Genomic DNA, 23,344 nt, shown 5'->3' on the forward strand with positions numbered 1-23,344 from the left:
CTACACCAAAGGTCACCTGAAGGCAGCAAGCATCAACAACACAAATTCAGTAGATTCAGCAGAGAAACACCTTTGCTTCCAAACCAGCTCTTTTTACCCAGGCCGGCATTACTATCACCTACAATAGGCATTCTAGAATGTTGCTTTGTTTGATGTCAGCTAGGATTTTAGGTGCATTGTGACATGTTTCACTGGATGTCCCTTTTAAAGGCTCGCAGTTAAAAGTGCCTAAATATAACCAACGAATGACAAAATGTTTGTCAAAAATACCAAATGCATCAAAAACAGTCCAATATGGATACAATCTCTTAACCCACTTTACTAAATGTTATTTACTGCACTGGTACTTTGGCACTTACATCTGCCTGTCGGCGCTTGTTGCAAGACCAGTTGCAGGCATGCCAAGCTATCTCTGGGTCTTGGATGGTGTGGGGAGTGAAAGATTACCTTGGCTGAGTCTGACAAAGCTGGGGAATTGCGAACTTTGCCTGAATCATAGTTTCTTTTTAGCTTCACCCATTCTCCGCTGCTAGCCACCCAATGTAGAATTAACCCCTTCGATGCTGGTGACGGAACCATTCCGTCAAGCCTCATGGTTGAGCTGTGTGGATGACGGAATCGTTCCGTCACGACCACACCCGCGGTTGGAATGTTCAGCACCGGGGGAGAATCGGTACCGCAGGCAAGGTGTTAACAACAGCCTACGTAGAACTATGTTTTCCCGCTGTGACTTAACTGTTTTTTTTCTTCTCCAAAATAGTAGAAACAGAGGTTGCCCATCACCTCCAAGAATACACAGAGAATTGAAACTTCTTTGCAGATAATCAGTCAGGGTTTTCGCCCAGCTTGAGGAATTAAGACTGCTTTTATGAATGTATGAGAACAAGTCCTTGAACAATGAGCACACTGTAGCTTTGGTCCTATTGGATCTGTCTACAGCCGTCGATACTGCGGATCATAAAATCCTCCAACAGCATCTGAAAGAACAGTTCGAAACTACAGGCAAAATACTGCATGACCCCAACCAAGCCAACAAGAATGCTTAGAATACGTGAAACTACAAAACCTTTCCACGCAACCTCCCCCACTACAGCATGGAGTACGTCAAGGCTCTGCCTCAACATCCCTGGTGTTCCACCTGTATAAGTTAACCTCAGCACATCAGGTAAAGGGCAGAGGACTCGTGTGTGATTTGTACGCTAATGACATGCAGAACCACACAGACAATGCCAGTCTAGTCCAACACTCCATGTCAATCAGGAGTTGGATACATGTTCACCAGCGTGTGGTTTAATAGTGAACAAAATAAATTCCTGCTGATTAACAACATGATCAGTGCACCCCCAGCTGTCCACATTTAATTAGCTCCAGCACCCAAACCAGTTGCCACAGTTCGGAATCTTGGGGTTCTGCTTGACTCACTTGGGGTTCAACCCCCAGATTCAGGCGGTGGTTACATTTGCTCTCTTTGAGCTGGATGCTAGGACCAAAATCTGCCCTCTGAAATCAACTGAGCAGGAGAAAAGGTTGGTTTAAGCTGTGATCACTTCTAGGCCACAGTAGGGCATAAGACCACACCTAGGACCGGCAAAAAGAGAACGAAAGCTACAAAAAGCTCACAACAGGAACGTAACACAATCTATGCCTTCAGCAAAAATACCCAATGTAGCCGCAAAAATAAAGGTTGTACAATCGATGCAGGTGAACAAACAAATTCAAGAAGGGTAGAGCTTTTTTTTTTTTAAAGCATCAAACTACAAAACGCCATCTTACCTATTGGACCCTTTTTCCTTCCATCAAATGGGCAGACTGTCAAACTCCAATCAAACCCAAAACTAATCATCCTGAAATGGCGACTAAACAAATATGCAGACCAATCCCTGTAGGTCGGGAGCGCAAAACACTGGAAAGATCTTACAAAATGTACCCCATGACGCCTTTAAAAAAAATAAAGGAGATTGGAATCATTCCTTCTGCAATCTAATGGCTGGGCTAAGCGGTCTTCCGACTGCTATGATCAATTTGTTCAATATATGACCACAACTTGTTCTGATGGGCCAGAATTTGCAACGCTGTAGTAGTGACTATTGTTTTATGTTGTATTTCATGTTGCTGCACCCTGAAGTTGGTGTCTTGGCCCCTGCGTGCAATATGAATAAATAAACTAAAGTGTAACCTGATGACTTTCACTAAAGCCTTTTCAGGGCAGGAAGCTCCCCCTGTAGACTTGTGTATTTATGATGTGTTCATGTAAGCTCTGCCCCCACTCATCATATGGCAGGAGGTGAGTGATACACGGCAAACCCAATGGAAGTGGATGCATAGTAGGGTCAAAAAATGTATGATACAGGGCAGGGGAGGACAGGAGCAGGGTGAGGACCAGTGATGGGGTTACAGTAGGGTCCTGACAGGATGGGCACATCAGAAATAAGGCAGAGGAGTTTCAGGATATGAACGATGAACAGCTGGATCAGGAGGGGACTCATATATGTTTAAAAAATGACTGATGCACTCTAGGTTCCGGAGGGGACTAAGGTACATTACGATCATGTGCGCAGTGATGCATAGTAGGCCCGGAAATGAGTTGGCTCTTTTTGGGTTTGATGGAGTTTTTAAGGAGAGTGGTTTCAGGAGACAACTGACGCGCAATAAGATCAATAGAGGATCGATACACCACACGTTTAGGTTGGTAAGGTCGGGGAAGTTTGAGGCATAGTAGGGTCGGAAGAAAATTGATGGATCATAGAGTCAAAGAAAGCTGAGGCACAGTAGAGTCTGGAAAGGTCTGATGCTCAGCAAGGTCTGGCTAGAAATATTTAATAAATAGGGGTGGGCGGTAAACTCTGCTCCGCCAGCAAAGTTTGTGGAGTTTGGCAAAAACTCTGCCAACCACCTCCTAGTCGAGTTTCTCTCAAGCACAGCTCGTCAACGTTAAGTTGGCGAGTGTGAGCGAGAAAAAACAAGCACTTGACAGCCTATTGTGAGATTTCTCAACGTGGAAGGTCACGGCAGGTCGCTACCGCCGATGTTGAGAAAGTTGCTGCTCGCGTTGCGAAAGCTGCTGCTCAAGTAGAAAATCTACTTGGTTGGCAGAAAGAAGCAGCACCCTCCAGCGCGCCATATGCCATTCACACAGATTTTACAGTAGAGGACACGCCCCCGGCACAAAAAACAGCATAAGCAGTGCAAAGGACCGGAATTCCGCTGCTCGCGGAACTCTGCAGAATTTCACAGAGTTTTTAGGTAACTCAGCGGAATTCTGCAGAGTAAAACTCAGCGAATTCCGCTCACCCCAGGAATAAATGATGAGAGAGTTATAGAATTCGTTCACAGTAGTGTCTGGAAAGGATTTGTGCCCATTAGGATCAGAGAAGGATTGTTGCAGTAGGTGCATGAGAGGGCTGATGTGCAGTAGTGGTGGTGGTAATGATTCACAGTAGAGTTGGAGAAGGGCCTGTTCCACAGCAGGCTCAGGTGAGAACACCACACCAGGAGGTTCAGGATAGCACTGAGACAAAGTAGGGTCAGAAAATAATTGATCCACAGGAGGTAAAATTGATGCACGGTAGAGTCAGTGGAGGTTTGAGGCACAGTAAGACCGGGTGGGGAATGACACACAGGATGGCAAGGAGAATTTCTACAAAGAGTGAGTAGAGGATTTTCAATGTCGTTAGAAGAACCACCGCCACCTCCTCTGCACTTTAGTAAAACACAGGGACAGACATCAGCATCTCCTGGCATTTACGACTGCTACCTGGTTGGTACCAGACAATCCTAGTCTCTAGCTAGTTGGATGCCTGGTAGGTCATACATTTCAACAGTAAGCACCTGAGGTTGAAGGGTATTATGTGTTGGACCGGTAGCCATTTGAGATTCGTTCTGGCTGAAACACAAAACCTCATCTCCCTAGATCTGAAAGCACAGAGCGCGCTATACTGTGTCTGGGTTGGAGGCATTATATATGAAAAGCAAGGGGCCAGAGCAATGGCGGCCAGCACAAATCGGGGGAGGGAGGGTGGTGTCAGGGGAGGATGAGGGGGTTTACATTTTTTTTTTTATTTACCTGATTGCCGCGTCCCTCCTCGTCTCTCCTCAGTCGTCTCTTCAGGTCTGAACAGGGAGGTAGGAAGCACCCATCTCCTCATAGCCAATCACAACGCTGCAATGCAGCGTTGTGCTTGGTTTGAGCGTCTTGGTTCGGCACCCAGCTGGGGGCCAGGGTATGTTTTTTTACCCAGGCTGTAATGCAGGGTAGGTGGAGAACATACAAAGTGCGCATGAATGTTTTGCCGGCCCGAGATGGCTGGCCAAGTATTCATGTGCACTTGGAGTGGGCACACCACTCTTCCCTTAGCCCATCCCGCCTGCAGAGCTGCTGCAGCAGGGAAACATAAAATGATAATAACAACGAGTTATTATCATTTTATGTTTCCTTTATTTACATTGCTAAAAAGCAGTGGGGCGCCACATGTCCGCCTTAGTGGAGGGGCCGCCACTGGGTCAGAGTATACACTTTTGCTGTAGTTTAATCAGGAGTTTACTACCAGTAAATCGAACGTTAACTTATGTTTGGAAGGCAGGAAGGGAAGATGGATCATAGAGTACTAAGTTGATGGAAACAGCTGTCAGTGACACCAAAGGAAATAAAGAGAGAGGACACAGAAGATCTGCCCTTGGTGCCAAAGAGTATGGGCTTTCTTTTGGGGTTATTCTTCGGACAAATCTGTTCTACATGCGGGTCTCCACTTTCCTCAAAATTGGTTGTAGATTGTTGACTGGACCCCATACCAGGACTATATGATGACATGATGCACAACTGTGTGTCATCAGCATAGAGCATTAGGAGCAGAAGAGATCTGACCTGGAGTAGTGGATGTAAAGGAATAATGCCCAGCAGGGTTAGAGGCAGATGGATGCACATAAGTGGCAGAAGAGGCCTGATATGGAGAAGTAGTGGTAAACGAATAATGCCCGGCACGGTTAGACGCAGACTGATTTACATTAGGGTCAAAAAGTGGTGGTGATAAATGAAAGATGGCCAGTAGGGTTAGAGGCAGACTGATAAACATTAGGGTCAAGAAGGGAAGTGCCCATATATAGTAACTTATGGAAATAACAGAACAATAAGCCATACAACTCTTCCACATTCTCTTTCCCCTCGATTCATTGACAGGGAGTTTGCACCTTTACCATGCAGAGGTTTCTTTGATACTTTAAAGGGTTCACTTTATCCATTCTTAGGAATAAGGACAGAATTAATAAATGCAGTCAAACAGAAAATCACCTCAAATTTCTGCCGCAGCTCTTCATTTCCTTCCTCGCCTTCAGGTGGGACAGGGACATTGAAATATTCCCCTTCCTCTTGGCTCAGTAGTTTAAACCTGGAACAGAGAGAGGAGAGGCTCAGAGGTTCATTAATGCAAAAACACTTTGTAGGGTTTTGAGAGGTCCTTCCCCTTGAACCGCCCCACCCTCTACCCTAGATCCTGCTCAGACTTTTTCTAGGGAGAAGGAGGCAACAAGTTACTGAGATACAGTGTTTTGAATTCCCACCCTACCTCACCTCCTCAGTACAAGACAGGGATATTTTTGTATCTCTCTTAGCATCACTTGGAGACAGGACTAGATGCTCCTTGTTGTATCACTCTGATGGATTTATGTGCAAACAAGGAACTCCAGCCGGTTGAGTCATTATATATACTATATGCAGGTTTACAGGGTGTGAATACATTTTGTTCCACTGGTGGAATCTCAGGTCACACACAGAAGCATGTGGTGGTGACAAATAACAGAATGAATCCTAGGTTACTGGTGTTAAGCCTGGCACGGATGGGTGAACACGTGGGTCTAGGTTTGACGGCCTGCAAGACATACTGCATGTCCCCTTGTGTGTACTTGATTGGTTTCTTATTCATCTCACATGTTATGAAATATTGCAAGTGGGATGAAATTAATACATACTTTTTAATGTATTATTGGTATTGTAATATGTCACTAGAGGCTTTGTTTTTTTTCTTTTTGCTCCTATTGGTGGGTGAAGGTACCATAATCTTTTGTTCTTGATTAGTATTTGATGTGTGGTTATTTATTTTTAGCCCCGAGGTAGTCGGAGGCGAATGTGCCCCTACGACGAAACACGTGTTGGCTGTTTTGAATGTATATGCCTACTGTGGTGACTAAGAAGCTTTACTTCTGTGTATGAACTGATGTAAAAAAAATATGGACTCAAGGAAATAATGTGGATCCAATAAAAGACAATGAAAATGACAACTCCTATTTGGATATTTATTTTGTTACTTTGAATGCCAGGACAATTTTTGTATATTTTAGACACCCTTGGCTTATATTTGGATTGTGAGGTGGCCAACTCTTACCCTAGAGCACTTTGGATATTACACCAGATTACTCCAACAAATTGAGGAGAGCACCCATGTACCTGGCTACCATTTTTGATTAGTACCCTACAAATGTCATGACCAACTCTCAGCATGTATAACCCACTCTTTTATCATCGCAAGAGCAATGCCTCTGGTATTGCTAAGTTTGGAAATAAAAATATTATTTAATCACTAATAGACATTTGAGTGTGTGAACAACATAAATGCTTATGATTAAGGTCTATACAATATTAATTACAAAAAGTATGCATTTTTTACACAATAATTATACATTATCTCTTGGACAAATCTCAATTTAGGTAAATCTTCAGAGAGAAGGCTATTCGGTGAACATGGACAAACAAGGTTTCATGGAATGAACTTCTAAAGAAAATGCATGGTATGCTGAGTCCTCCTGAGACTTTATTAAGGAAACCATGATGTGATGAATACAGATTTAGGTATGTAATTACCACATTTCTAGACATCACACTGTACAGTTACTTTTAGCTTTCTACATTACCCATAATAGCATTACAGTCGTGAGGTCCAGTTGGGTTTGCTTCAATGCCTTCTGGATTGCCTTCAGAGAGTATAAAAGAAGCAGGTTCATCTCGCGTGAGGTTTTCCAAGAAAAAACATCTTTTTGCCAACTCCAAGTAAGTTAAAAAATAGGATCTAGTTAGATCCACACCCTGTCATATCTGCAACTACCAATGTCGATGCCAGAGCCTTTCCGACACTACACTGAATCGCACACTCATATTGCTCTCGAAGACCTTTTATAGGTTAGAACTGCTGTACTACATTGTCGGGTCAAACCATAGGACTGTGAAGATATCTTACTGACTCAATTTGCTATAAACAGCTCGATTACAAATTCTGTGAGAGATCAAAGGCCCCACTGCTTCACTTCTATTCCTCTTAATCACTGAATCCATGTTCTCGCTAATGGCAAAAAAGGCTTTGTGGTCTATGAAGATTTTAGAAAGAGACAGCATAACTTAAGAAGACTCCAGCTGTCCTTAACTATGTTAGGATCTGAAACAACATCCGTGCATCCATCCGGATCGCCACAAACCTTCTTCAGTTTAGTAAAGTGTTGAAAACACGCCTCTTTAAAGAATGCTACATCATGATTCAGTAACAATCTACCTCTGCTCCGCGGAATCTGCTAAACCTAGAATTACTCCTCGCCTGTTGTCTTGCCTTTCACCCTAGACAGTGCTCCTCCGCCTTTTAACGAGGCGAGGCTGTCCGAATAACATGTATAGACATACATTATCAGAGCGACTATAAAGTCAATTTGCTCTGATTGTATCCCTTGTCTTTTTCCCTAAACAGACAGAAAGGTAAAAGGGAAAAGAGGAAGACATATCAGAAAATAGTTCAAGAGTCTGTCGAAGGAGAGTGAGCAACGGAGAGACCTCTTTAGAGAGGAGGGCTGAGTGATGGCCAAGCAGCAATGTAGGAAGGTGCTGGTAATGAAGGTGACCTTGGTACTTTCCTCAAGAACTGTAAGTGGAAATACTCTTTGCTCTACTGACCTCAACACAGTGGCCGTGCTCGGTCCAAATCCTTCAACGTCTATGGCTAACTTGTAAGAAAACATTTCTGGACCTCACCTTTTGTGGTGTTTAAAAAAAATCACTCTTCAAGTTGTATCTGTGCATTTGTGTCCAGCCCCACACAATGTTGTGGGTTTTGGAGATGCAGTGGGGCGCTTCTCGGCTCGGTGGTTGGAATTTAGGCAGTTCCTACAGCAATTATTTCTGCCTCTTGGCTTCTGGGAGCTTCTGGCTGCATCTCCCATTAGCGATACCGGTTCTCGGAGTTTTAAATTCTGGTTTGCAGTGTGTGCTCCCAGAATGACTTTTCCATCAATGGTTTGTGCTTTGGTTGCATGTCAGACTATCGTAAGGCGAAACAAAGGGGCAATCTTTTGTAGACGATCTTTAGGGGATAATAGTAATGTGAGATGATATTCCAGTACCACACCATATCCTGCACTCAGGGTCCTGGTTTTATCTGACCTCCGCTCTCGTTAGCGGATTTTACTCTCCTACATTTTCTTCAAAATGGTGGCACAAAGTAGGAGAAACAAGAGAAGTGTGAAAGAAAGACCGACGTGTAGAACCATGAAATGGAAAGATGGTTTAGGAGAGAAAACTGGAACATGTGAGAGGTGTAGGATATGGGAAAGAGATGGCATGGAGTGAGAGGGAATGAAAGACGAGGGATTGGATAGACAGGCAGGAGCACACAACTGTAAGAGAGGAGAGACGGACATCAACATTCATGAAAAAAGGAACGTGAAAGGTTGGAAGAAAGAATTAGTAAACCTCTTGCACAACAACATTCAGTTTTTTCTTTAGCATCAGAGGTTGGGGCACAATGGCAGCAGAAAGGCTTCGTTGGGCACCATAGAGATAATCTCTTTCACGCACTCGCGACCGAGTGAACGCAGAGGCGAGTGCCCGAGTTCAGAGATATAGCAGAATTTCCAATCCCAGAGGAGTCTTATCACACAACCCTGATGCCTCTGATCATGGAAATGCATTAGCAACTTCCGATCCCATCTCCCATGAAAGAATGACACATGGCTTGAAATAAACCATCCATTCAAAGCACTCTCCGGTCTCTGGACATAAGAAGCCATGGCTCCTGCCCATTCATCTGACTGGCTCTCTGGGGCTTCAGGAAGTAGGTGAGCTGGTAGAGATCATCTGGCAATAAAGGGATTTAAAACACAGGGAGTTTATGCACTATTGTAATGTGAGAGGGATGTTTGCAAGTTTCCTCGGGGGACGAAGTATATATCTTGGAGTGTTATGTTTCATACAGGTACCCCGATAAAGGCTCGGGTAGTAACCAAACCTTTCACCTATATTTCCCCTGCCATTACACTACATAACGGTTCTTGGTACTGACCTTTTACCTAGTTAAGGTACTGCTCAAATGATGTGCGGTTTTCTCCAAAAACTAGGCTCATTCATTATGCACTAGGATTCTTGGAATCTCAGCAGGACTGCCATCTCCTGCATAATAACTATGTGTAAGGGTCATTCCTTCCGTCATCCTAGGCCAACATGATACAGCAAGGATGGTCCCCTGAGGGTACCACTTTGGGTATATAAACACCATATCTTTGACGCAAGACGCTGAGGTTCCTGCACACAGACACTCCAGCTCACAGTGGTTTGACATCCCTCGCCGGGTGTCCATCTCGAGACCAGGACAGGGTCCCACAGTCTTTCACTTCAGGTAATGAGGTTGGCTTTATCCTAGGGGAATTCTTGGCTCTACACCTACATACATGCTACGTACACTTAAGTACGTCTAGTTAGGGTGTATGGTAGGAGTATGCAGTATTATTGTCATGTATCTTTATACCTGCATATAATCATTTTTTTAGAACAATGGTAGGAATCTACCATCCTTTTACTCTATTGGTGCTTATAATCATTTATATCTGTTCCTGTCTTATGGTTGTTTCAGCACACCTGTTTTACACAAGAATGATGCTGGCTCAATAAATGCTTATAGAAAACGTCCTCACCATTTATTCTGTGCATCTCTCTGAGAAAAAGTGGGCACAAGAGACTGAGTGAAAAGTACTGTACTGTTTCCACGATCCCTGATGGGACAGGGTTGTCATGTTCAATAGTTGACAGGAATTATTCGCTCCTTGGTAAGAGGAGTTTGTAGTGGTACTGTCATACAGGCTAGCTGGCATACAGGCTAACATACCCGGTGGGGGTTTCTGGAATCAGTCTGGACACCAATCCCCCAGTTTATGTTGTCATGGCGCCCAATGTTTGTTTGGTTCTTATTGAACGGTCAAATCTGAGTAGTTCAGTCGTGCTGTTCTCAGAGACCCTTACTCACAATTATCCATAGACGTCTGGAGTGGGGAGGGACAAAAATCTGCCACAGCTGAGTAGGCATATCCTATGTATTAGCTGTAGGTTTACCAAGCTTGAAGGATAAGCAGTTCCCTATTGTGCATAAAACCTTATCTCAGTTTCCTTGAAAACTTTTTTCAACAATGGCTGACGAAGCCGCCCCTGCACAAGCACAAAGTGCAAATGCAGTGGAGGAAGGAGAGCTAGAAGAGGCGATAAACATTTCATAAAACGTTAGAAATGTGCTTACTTTAAAACTAGCAGACTATGGAGTACCAGCATTAGGTGGGACTGTTACATTCGTAATTGTTATGGTACTGCTCAAACGACGTGGGATTTTCTCTGAAAACTAGCCTCATTCATTATGCATGAGAATTCTTGGAATCGCAGCAGGACTACCATCTCTTACATAATGACTATGTGTAAGGGTCATTCCTAGGGCGACATGGCACAGCCAGGTAGATCCCTTGAGGGCACCGCTTTGGGAATATAAACACTAAATCTTTTCTAAGGCAGGGAGAGGAGAAGAAAGACTTCCATGCTGGCACACTGACACGACAGGAGGCACACTGTGGTGTTCAGTATGTGATACATACTAAGACCCTCATTACAAGTTAGGTGGCATAGATGAGGTATTTACCACACATGGCAAAGACCTTTACTCCGGAGTAAGGCATTTACCACACTTGATAAATACCTCCTATTCCAAATTTCTGACTTGCAAATGATTTACAACAAGGGGTGGTGATGGACAGAGTCTCTGAATTAAGCAGAGTACTCTCACCCAGTCAAGAGATCAGGGCTAGATCCAACACCGGTTTTTAGCTCATTGCACCATCCCAGTTTCAGAACCTGGCTGTATGCAAATTAGTCTGTCCCTGGCCCAGTGCATCATGGGAACAGGGCAGACCAGACTACAAAAGCCAATTCTTACACTGGGAAGGAAACAAGCTTCCGCAAATGAGGCATAACATGCAGAATCAATATTTAACACACCAAATTTTGCATGTTTTGCCTTTTTTCCTGGCCTTTTCTCCCAATAAATGTCATCATTACAAATTAGGCAGAATAGGTGAGCTATTTACCGCACATGGTAAATACCATTACTCCAGAGTAAGGGATTTACCAAAAGTGATAAATACCTACTATTCCGAATGTTGGACTTGCAAATGAGGCATAACATGCAGAATCAATATTTAGCACACCAAATTTCCCATGTTTTGCCTTTTTTCTCTGCCTTTTCTTCCAATAGGTTTCATCAGGTTTGATGTGCTGCAATTTATGGAGAGAAAACTGTGAGGAAGTACTAATTATCACACAACTCCTAATCCGATTCCTGCGCAAATAGGTATTTGCACGGGGATCGAAATTTAGCCCTGTACTTGTAATAAGGGTGTAAACGGGTTGGTTGACTTGACGCCGCCACTTGCATAGTAACACATCTCAACCTGCCAGGCCCAGGGGTCTTCACTTCTAACCTTTTTGTGGCACAGCGCCGACATGGCCTCCAGCTTTCGCCTTGCACTGCGAGAAGCAATGATCCCTGTACCTCATCTGATCCTGCCCGTGTACGGGTGCAGGTGCAATTGGCAGTTGTCCAGGGCTAGGGAGGGGGTGGGCACACTATGATTTCACTCCCCCTTAATATTAGGTATAAGGGAATACAGTGGGAATAAACAGCAACTGGAGTTAACATCTCTTTTTCAAGCCAGCAACTTTTATGGCAATTCAGAAAATTGCTAACAGGCTCGCCCTTTGTTGCTCCACTTGCAATTTGTTGAACTCAAAAGAAGAGTTTGTCAGATTCCTGCTGCTATCTTCAGTTTCTGCTCTAACTTTCTCCTGTTTCCTGACTTTTACTAGAACCCTTATTCAGTGGCGGCTCCTCGAGGGAGTGCTGCAGAGCGGGGGGTGGGGGCGAGGGGCAGGGTGGGGTAGTAAACTCCAGCAGAAAGCTGAACGGAGTTAAGTAAATAATTAAATAAATAAAACAATTTACATTGTGCGCGCGCTGCAACGCCAAATCGGCGATGCAGCAAGCGCATTGTAAATCGTTTTATTTATTTATTTACTTAACTCCCTTCGGCCGAGTGCCTGAGTTTACTACCCCCGCCCCACCACCCCGCAGCACACCCTCGGCGAGCCGCCACTGCCCTTAATGCTAAGATGTGTCAACTGTAGGCCAAAGATTATGGGCCAACTTAATTACAGTTTGGTGGACATGGTACTCTGCCACAAACGCCCTATTTAGAGTCGTGGTAATCAGCATGTTTTTGGCAGCGCGGAGTCTCTGCCGGTTTCACTGGCAGAAACTTTCGAGAAATGGTCCGATTGACTTTGGGCCGTATTGAGAATGGACGTTCCATTGTAGGGGTCAGGGCCGCAAGAGAAAGACTTGCCATCACAAAGAGGAAAACAAATCAACGACCCCCACGCGTTGAGAGCAAACTCCCAGCATTTGCGGGTCAATTGTTTTTCAACAACAACAACAACAAAACTTTGGTGTGTGGGTTCATTGAACATGACACCCACACAGCAACTTAGATGCCTTCAGCGGAGCTGCCATAGTGGCGCCTTTGCTGATGGCACAGAGATGCGCCTCTGCCCAGCGGACATCTCTAAATGTGGCAGTCTGTACATCCCCAGGGCATCCCTCCGCTGACCAGGCAGAATGGATTACAGCCCGTCAAACCCAAAATTAACCTCTATTTCATATGTCTGGTGTTTGTTTAGGGGCATAAACAATTTAAGACCAAAGAATGAGCTTGAGCTACTCAAGGATTACACCAGGGAGAACCTAGAGAAACATCTTGGGTTTTGACATACTTGTTTTTAAGGCCAAATGAAGGACTCACATCTTGGCATGCAAATGAACCCCCTCTAAAAAATCTGATGAACCTTATTGATCCTGCAAAATTGAATGAATTTAATAGATTGAGATCATTGTTGGATCAAGATCTTTGTTCTTAAGTAGACGGCAGAAAGTTGAATAATAAAAGACAAATGACTAGGTTGTTGAAAGAAATCCACTAACGCTACAAAAGTTGCAGTGAAATGTTGCAATTGCTCTTCAAGAATAGATTTGCAATGCGTAGCAATGGATTGAGGAATACTGGAATATTACCACACATGCTCTGGACATGCCCAAGCGTGTTAGCTTTGAACTGACTTCAGAATGCCCAGAATACAATACAAATTCGAATTAGAACATTATTTAAGTATTCAAATGTGTGAGATTGCATGGCTTATATGTTAAATTGAGTAAAGCAAACAAATGTCAATAAATCGTGGCCTAAAAATACAGAAAGAAATTTCCATTGCCAAATGGGTCTGCACATATAGCGATAGGTTCCCACATTACTTGGTGAATTATCTTAAAAGCTAACTTTTAGTCATGCAATGGATTTGACTGATCCTGTGCTAAGTGATATATGGCCAGGTTTCTATACTTTATTTAAGGCATGAGGGCTTTATCTAACCAGAGATGTCTTTGACCTACCATAACCTCTCCTCCAGGAAGAATGCTGGTGTGCGTTAGTTATGAAAGTTGGACCACTAGACACCATACCTTTGCTAAGGATAAATCTTATTGATATTATGACCTCACAAGAACCTTTTAAGATACATTTCATCTTCATACTGGTGATTTTAGCACAAACAAACCCCACCCCCCACTGATCAATATTAATAATAATGTATATTAACCTTTGCCAATGCAAGGGTTTTTGATAGATGAAAATTGATATACCTTTAGAAGGAGCAATTGAATAAGGGACTTGCTTTATATATACTTCATGATCTACTTCTTTAATTAATACAATTATTATATCTGATTGAAAATGTACAGTGCAGTCTAAAATGTGGTTAGCATTTCAAAAGCTCCATAAACATATTAAAAACCCACCCACATGATACCGAAGAATTATTTAATTTGATAATATTATTTTTTTTATAAATAAAAACAATATTCATTTCTCCCTTCTTTCACTAGTCACGCATTCTGTCTCCCTTTACACTATATTAATGTGGCTAGCCTCACCTCCCCCAATTGTCCCCACTAATTTTGACCTCACCTTTTTCACATTATCATCTTGCCCTTACTCCGTTCCCCTTTGTTCCCTTTTTTCCAGATTCCGCATTTTCTTGTCACTTCAAGTTTCTCCTGTCTGATACTTCTTCTGGCCCATTCTTATTCCGCCGCCCTATACTTTTCTCACTCTCTTACCCTTGTGCCATCACCCCAAATTTATCACCCCCCCCATATTTCTCCTGCTCCCCATCCTTCACCCATCTACACCGTCCTCTTCTCTGTAACTGCATCCTTATCATATCCACCAAATCCTCACCTAGGCCGCTCCATCAATCTACCATCCTTCTACAGTCCCTCATGCTTATTCCCTCACTCAATCTTCACCCGTCACTGCATACGTCATTACCTCATGCTTCCAAAATTCCAACTCGATATTCCCGCCTTCCCATTTTTATACTCCTAGCCCATTTACCTCTTTCTACTCCACCACTTTTTGTGACTCTTACTTTTCCTAACACCCCGTCCTTGTGTAATTACACATGCTTTTTCTGATGGTATGTCATGTATGTGATACTTTTCCTTTTCCACTACTATTCCACTCTTTTCCTGAAATACTGCCCATCCCTCAATTCCACTCTTCTATTGTTTTCTCCAAGTTTTACAGCTTTTAAAATTATGCTTGTGTGCCAATGCTTCCTTGGATACTCTAACTTTAAATGCTGGTCCACCCTTCTCCTAGCACCCAATGGTACTCCTGTTACTCCATCAGTCTGTTTATACTTCACGCTTCTCTGATACCACAGCATTCTCCTATTTTCTCACGTTTCTCTTGGGAACCCATCTTTCTGCTCTTACTCTATCCTTCCCTGTCATTCCATCCTTCTCCAGATTCCACACTAATATTGTTAATCCATCCTTCTTCACCATTTATTTTCCATGGTGTCACTTCTCTCCAGTTACACAGTATTTCTCCCAGTTACTCATATTTCTCCTTTTTGCCCCATTCATTTGCTGATAATTATTTACCCAATCCTTTCTGCATTAGATTAATATCTTTTGAATGCCCATATTGGGGAACAATATGTTTACTTCTAATGTGAAGGAAAATGGTTTTAGCATGCATGTAGTCTCAAGGTACGCATTAGACTTGGTGACCCAGTTGAGTAGAAATATTTTAAAATCCTTCCAAGCAATTATATGGCAGAATATTGTTTGTCAAAGAATAGGCAATGCCAATCCTGGCAGATGCATCACTGGGTCAGGCACAGTTCCATTAGATCTCGTGCTAGTCGTCCCCTAGCCTCATGCTAGTCGTCCCCTATCCTCATGCTAGTCGTCCCCTAACTCATGCTAGTCATCCCCTAACTCATGCTAGTCGTCCCCTATCCTCATGCTAGTCGTCCCCTAACTCATGCTAGTCATCCCCTAGCCTCATGCTAGTCGTCCCTTAACCTCATGCTGGTCGCCCCCTAACCACATGCTAGTCGTCCCCTAGCCTCATGCTAGTCATCCCCTAGCCTCATGCTAGTCGTCCCCTAACAAAGTTTAAAAAGTGGTTGCTAATAAAAGAAGGTGACAAAAATTAAAATTAGAAATTCATGGTTCCAGCCTTCCTAGTAGGATGCTTTACTGGGGAGAAATCTTCACGGTGGAGACATGGTAGGCAGGCTTGGGGTGACTACTCACAATGTATGAACAGGAAGAGATAATCTTCAGGCAGCAAGATAAAGCCAGTAACTGTAAGAAAGGAGGCCATGGTTAAGACAACACTGTACTGGTATTGTACACCTGTTAACCGCATGCGCGCTGCGGCGATTTTCGCCGTACGCGGCTTTTTTCAAAAAGCCGCGTTACATGACGAGCTCAGCTCGTCATCAGCGTGCGAGCGATACAACTGATGACGAGCTGAGCTCGTCATCAGCGCCGAAGGGGTAAATTTGCAGGAGTGGGCACCAGGAAATTCAGATAAGTGCAAGAGGAGGTGCGGGTACCCAGGTGCACTAATCCACCTCCTTTGGCAACATCTCACATGTCTAAGTATTGGATTGATGCTTTCAAGACAAAGGATGTGGCGTTCAACAAGGCCATCCTCAGAACTCCCAGCATACGCAGTCATGGGCTTACTTGACAGACAGACGTATCCCTTCTTCTTACAGAGGGTGCAGTAGATGCCTCCACGCTTGTGGGTGGCTAGCAGTCTCTTCTCACTCTTTGGGGGAATATTCAGGTCCTGGATCTCAGTGAATGGTCAAATAAGGAGTGGGGTGTTCTGGAAGTGGAGACAATGTCACTGTTTCTAGAGTGTAAACTAGAGGCTTTCAAGAGATTTTAGGAATCCTTTCTAGGACACATGGCTGATGAATTTAGGAACTTACTTGCTTATGATACCTGGGAGTCGTGTGGGCCATACCACAGAGGCATTTGTATCTGCCAAAAGGCAAGAGAGCGGAGTAAGCATAGGAGGAGAGGGCGAGTCTGGTGATCCTTCAAATGCACAAGTGAGTCTCTGTAGAAACCAATCTAGCTACTCTACGAGGTTGGAATTATCTCTTTGGGTAGCTATTTTTGGAATTTTACCTGGTTAGGGATTATGTTAACTTATTTATCACTGCCTAGACACGCTTATGTGTCTTAAATTGAAATACAAATATTTAATCATTAAACAAACTCCTTTTATTTACCCAGCATTTCTTCTCATTATCCATCTTCACCCATCACCATATTCATTCCCTCTTTCTCAAACTTTATCCTGCTAACTTTTCCTGGTCTCATCTTATCTATCTCCTGTCATCCACATACCACCCAAAAACATATCTCTCTCCTGTCGCCCACATCACATCACTGCCACTAGGCCCTTCTTGTGATACCCCTTTTTCCTCTTGATACGCATTTTTCATCTCTCACCACAGCTTTATACTATCATCCGTATCTATTATTGATGCCCACCCTTTTCCTGGCACTCCATCTTTCAAACAATACTTCATATTTATTGTGATACTACAATTCTGTTGTTGATCCTTCTCTTAATATCAAACCCTTCTCCTGTCATCTACACAAACGGTTCTTAACATCTAGACTTCTGTGGAACCCCACTGAATCATTACCGGACTACGGGGACCCCCGCTGGCACAATACACAAAAATACAAAAACAAGTATACAATATACAAATGCTGGCATATTTTGTTTCATTCACAATCAAATATAGAAAGTTTTCAAATTTTCAATTGTGTTCCTCTATTTGTATATACTTTATGAACTTTCATTTCTTAATATTAAAATTACATAATTTTGTAAAATAGTCATAGACCCCCTGAGAAAGCGTCACAGACCCCCAAGGGTCCTCAGACCACAGGTTAAGAACCACTGATTTACGGTGTTCTGTCACCACATCCTTCTTCTGTTACGCCACAGTTCTCTGAATACCCCATCCGTCTCCGGAGACTGCATCCTTCTACTGCCACCCACACCGGTCTGTCATTGAATCCTTGTCCTGATACCCCGTCCTTCTCCTCAGACCTACACTGGTCTGTTACCACATCATTCTCTTTATATCTAACCCTTCACAGGTCTGACCAACATTCTGCTATCATCTGCATCTTTCCACCAGTGCCTCCTTCACAGGGGACCACAGCCTTCCTTCTCTTAATACGCCATCCTTCTTCTGATCCTTCGACCTTCCGTTGTCACCGAACTGTTCTGTCACCGCTTCTTTCTCCTGATGCCTCACCCGTCTTCTTTCACCTACACCGCTCTCCCATGGCATGTTTCTCCTGATACCCTACCTTCTCCTAATACCCTTCTTTCTTCTGATGCCTGTATATATTTCCCCCCCTGTGTTCTTCTCCTGATTGGTCATTCTTCTTCTCTCACCCATGCTTCTCCTGTCACCCTCACCGTGCTGTCACTGCATCCTTCTCCTCACACCCCATCCTTCTTCTGATACCCCATCCTTCTGCTGATACCCCATGCTCCTTCTGACACCCCACCCTTCTCCTCACACCCCATCCTTCTTCTGTTACCCCATCATTCTGCTGATATCCCATTGTCCTTCTGATACCCCTTCCTTCTCCTCACACCCCATCCTTCTTCTGTTACCCCATTCTTCTGCTGATACCCCATCGTCCTTCTGATACCCCTTCCTTCTCCTCACACCCCATCCTTCTTCTGATACCCAATCCTTCTTCCGATACTCCATCTTTCTTCCGATACCCCATCCTTCTTCCGATACCCTGTCCTTCTGCTGAAACCCTGTCCTTCTTCCGATACCCTGTCCTTCTGCTGAAACCCCATCCTTCTGCTGATACCCCATCCTTCTCCTCGCACCCCATCCTTCTGCTGATAACCCGTCCTTCTTCTGATACCCCGTCCTTCTTCTAATACCCCGTCCTTCTTCTAATACCCCATCCTTCTGCTGATACCCCATCCTTCTGCTGATACCCCGTCCTTCTTCCGATACCCCGTCCTTCTTCTGATACTCCATCTTTCTTCTACCACCCTCACAGTGCTATCACCCTCACAGTGCTGTCACTGCATCCTTCTCATGATACCCCATCCTCACCTACACCGTACTGTTCTGGCATCCATCTCCTTATATCCCACCCTTCTTCTGATACCCTTCTTCTTTCTCCTGCTGCTTACACATTTCTGCCACTGCATCCTCCTGCTGATACCCCATCCTCCTGCTGATACCCCATCCTCCTGCTGATACCCCATCCTCCTGCTGATACCCCATCCTTCTCCTGATACCTCTTCCATCTCCCCTTGCTGCATCGTCTTCCTGTTAACCCTCACACCGCCTGTCACCGCGTCTACGCTTTGTTCTGTGATGCCCAGCCTCGCTCCTAGCCGGCCCTCCTGAGGAGACGGGCACCCTACTTACCATCCATCTACACCCGCCTTCAGCAGCTCCGAGATGCCGAACGACAGCGAGCCCATGAAGTCATTGCGACTGGTCAGGTCCCAGTCCCAGATCTCCACCGACAGCCTCCGGTCCTTGTCGCTCTCTTTCAGTTTACTGATGGGGAGAGAGAGAAGAGACAGGGAGTGAGTGACAGGATGTATCCGTGAGCACGCGTCGGCAGATATCATTAGGAGTAAAGAAAAAACAGGTAAGCTTACTCTGAGGCAGAACCTAAAATACAGATTTCATTCTCCATTTGGATTTTATTATGTTCCGAAGTCATGCAAAGTATTCCAAGTTTTCAGAGTTATCACGATCAGTAGGAAAACACAGTGAGTTGAACGCTCACCACTGAAACATGCAGTGATAAGCAGCTTATAACATCGATTCACACCAAGGCTAACTCCTCCTTTTATACTATAGATGCGAGTAAAGTGAGTACTTTCAAATTTGGTAATAGTAAAGCCTGATAGTAAAGCCTGTTAACTACTGCACTTAGACATGGTAGACATGAGACATGAAGCACTACTTAAAATGAATTATCGTCATAAACCTTGATGAGTTGCAGCACAGACATTTGTGAAGGAACAGTCTAATGCCTTCTTCCAGTCATGTTAATAAACAACACTTTATTATAAAAAGGTTATTAACGCAAAAGCCCCAGATGGAATGGTTGCTGGTACTTTATAATAGGTTCTTTATACCCGGGTTATTAAAACTGATAGTTATCAAGGGAAGATACATTAGGAAAAAAAATAGGAACCTCAAATGATACCTGGCAAAGGAGGTACACAGCATAAAACCACATGAATTAAAAAAAGCATTGGCATAGCCAATAGGTCTCGCCTCTGGGACATTATAAGTGTTTAGTTATCCAGCACAATATCCTTGGTGCAACAGCATTAACTGTTGCATGGCTAAACATGTATAAGGTCCCAAAGGCGAGACCTATTGGCTATGCCAATGCTTGTTTTTTGATTGTCACTATACAGCAGATTTTATAAACAGGGCTAGTGGAATTATGGAAATCCAAACCATCAGCGTTTTCTGCATAATTATGGATTTACAGCACTTGCCACATAATTTGCAGAGACGAACAAAAACTGTGTCTTGCTCAAGCTGATCAAAGGTTGCTAAAGCAATTGGCGGGTGGTGTCACGCCGTGACAGGCTATTTCTAACAGGTCACCTTTCAGTTTCAGATTGCTGTATTCAGGTGTTCGATTGGTAATAATGTGGTGAAACCTTTGCCTACACAGTATTAGTATGGATTAAAATGACAAAGGGAAGTAATAATGCCACACAAAGGGCTGCATCACATTATAATTAATGTGTGTTTTCATGCTGCATACTTTACTCGACGTTGCTCATATAATTAGATCCTTGTGTGTCACACATTTGCTGTGGCCATTACTATAACCATGGCTACTGGAATAATGCAACTCTGCAGCCGCAGCATTTTCTGAATAATTATGAATTTGCTGCATTTTCCGCATAACCTATCATCTTCAGCATAAGCTGAAGATTTCAACAACAACAACAAAAGTTTTGAAGGAAATGGATCAAAAGTTACTAAAAAAGCATCAACAGGTGCTGCCGCGCCATGCAAGGCCCTTTTCTGTAACTTTTTGTTATATTTGGGTGTTAAACTGGCACTAATAATGTGAAACCTTTGCCAAGACAGTGTTAAACGTGCAAAAAAACACATTATATGGAAGTAATACAATCACAAAGTGTGCTGCATTTTTTGCTTTCCCTGAGACATAATTTGGTACTCCTCTGCTGCATAAACCCAGTGGCTCTGCTTGTAATGTACAATACTGACGCCAGATGGACTTAATTGCTGTTGGCAAAAAAAAACAGGATATGTACGTCACACATGCCAATGGTAACATCACTTGGTTTATGCAGGTATTCTCCTTCTAGGCGTTTTCCTCATCTGCTGGAGACCAACACTACGGTTTAAAATGAGACCCACATCTAGGTACAAGCAAGTCGCAGGGCGCATGCGCATTGTGCTAACACACCAACCAGTATGACTCGGGGAGACCAGCAGAGTACCAAAATAAGCCGCTCGGTTTCCCATTTCACCGAATCAACATGCCATGCCCATGCCCCCCCCCCCACCCCACCCCGACGGGGGCAGCAGCATTCCCCAGAGCAAACAGGAAACACTGCCTCGTTTTCTTCAGGCACAGCCAGAAACTTCCCTTACAAAGAAAAAGCCTTTAAAGTTGTAAATATTTAAGGGCCGAGAGATCCGAACCATAAAAGGGCAAGACGATGGCAGATGTTTTTTAAGCTGATCCAGGATGGAAACTGCCCAGCAGGACTAGATTTATAGCGCCTTGCCTCTCAAAAGCACCGGCCAGCCGGAGAACCCGGCGATAAACTGCAGGCACAGACAAAAACTTCCCTTACAAACAAAAAAGCCTTTAAAGTTGTAAATATTTAAGGGCAGAGAGATCCAAACTTTAAAAGGGCAATACAATGGCAGATGTTTTTTAATCTGATCCAGGATGGAAACTGCCCGGCAAGACTAGATTTATAGCACCTTGCCTCTCAAAAGCACCGGCCAGCCAGAGAACCCGGCGATAAACTGCGAGTGGTAAATCCTTTGGGAACTATAGACAAGAGGTCTTCACTTTTCAACCACTCGTGCTTGTGGCTGCATCCACCTTGCGGGAGCGAGCAGCGGTGCGCAGCATCTGTTTGTAACTAACGTGGCCACGCCGCAGCTCGCTGCTGCAAGGTGGATGCCGCCACAAGTACGAGTGCTTGAAAAAGGAAGACCGATTCCTAAAGGCCTTCTCCTAGAGCAGCGCATGCAGGCTGCCTAGGCGAGATCTAAAAATACCGGAGGGTTATGATGAAAGATGTTAGAATTGTTACAATACAGACAGGGTAAAAAGCAGTAGGTATTCATGTGTTATAAAGATATGCAAAGAAAACTGCAATGAATTAAAGACAAGGAAGGTAAAGGAAAAAAGTTGCAGTGCAATGAATTTCGTGGTTGTTTCCCCAGAAGCCCCTCTTCAGAGGATTAACATTCCATGTCCTTTTAAAAGGCGAGAACATCTTAAAACGGACACCAGAGCAGGTCAATTTTTTTACTTGTTCCTAGTCGGGGGAATGGTAACCCCCTGAAGAAGGACTCCTGGGGACACGAGGGTCTGAAACGCATCGGGGAGTTAAATCATTATTACACCAGATGTATAAATCAATTAAAGTTTGGATGCAACAAGCCTATATTTCATGGAAATTACCTTGAATAACATTATCAATAAAATACAATATTAATTGTAGACAATGAATACTTCAATAAAGGTTAAGATCAGTGAACACAGTGTGAAAATTAGAAGTTGGCGGACACTAGTGAAGTAGTGCAACCAGAGAGCACACTATCCCCCAGGTGCATGCTTTAAGACACATAATACCCTGGAATCTGTAGGTGACACCTAAGGTAGTACACAAGAAATTCAAGCATTATATCAAGAGATTTTAATTCCTAAACCAGTAATTAAAAAAGCAAGTGCTAAGGCCTCCATATTTGTTTATACTGATCTGAATGCCCCACTTTCGCTGCACCGCATACCCCCATGCCCGTGAGCTGCACGCCCCGCAAGCAGTGAGCTGCAGGCCCCCAAAGCCATGGACCTCAGTGACCCACCGCCACTGGACAATGTGACCAGCCAGTACTTAGCTTGCTACTCACAATTTAAATGTCTCATTCCAGGATGGATTCAAGTTGCATTTGATGGTTTTTGTCTTCTGTTTGCTCTCCCCCTTGGGATCCGGGATGAGCTTCAGTTTCACGTAGGGATCTGACGAACCATTGGGGTCCATGGGAACCAGATTTTTACCATCCCCAACTGCAAGAAAAAATAAAATAAATGAATAAGACAAGGCCATACACACAGGAGGGAGTAGCAGGGAAAGGAGGGAGGGGAAGAAGGACAATGTATGTTTGCAGCAATGAAATAAAGGTGGCCCTGCACAGCACGTAGAAGTAAGAAGTTACTTACCTGGAACTATAGATTCTCAGACCTTTTGGAATAGCAGAATTCATGACAGAGGGCGGGAATGGAGGTGGCATGGAGGATTTTTCAAAAAGGACTTCGAAGAACTAGTT

The 23,344-nt window shown here is 43.9% G+C and overlaps 1 protein-coding gene across 2 annotated transcripts in view; it reads right to left on the reverse strand.

The window, feature by feature from the left end:
- Positions 1-23,344, reverse strand: part of PRKCB (protein kinase C beta) — a 1,135,405-nt gene that overhangs the window by 435,746 nt on the left and 676,315 nt on the right. For both annotated transcript variants that reach the window (XM_078664821.1, XM_078664820.1), the window contains exons 6-8: positions 22,928-23,084; positions 19,193-19,327; positions 5,285-5,381 (exon numbers count right to left, since the gene is read on the reverse strand). In XM_078664821.1, coding sequence (XP_078520947.1) covers positions 5,285-5,381; positions 19,193-19,327; positions 22,928-23,084 — 389 coding nt within the window. The remainder of the gene's footprint in view (positions 1-5,284; positions 5,382-19,192; positions 19,328-22,927; positions 23,085-23,344) is intronic.

This window comes from Lissotriton helveticus, chromosome 10 (assembly GCF_964261635.1).
Source record: "Lissotriton helveticus chromosome 10, aLisHel1.1, whole genome shotgun sequence".
Taxonomy (NCBI): Eukaryota; Metazoa; Chordata; class Amphibia; order Caudata; family Salamandridae; genus Lissotriton; species Lissotriton helveticus.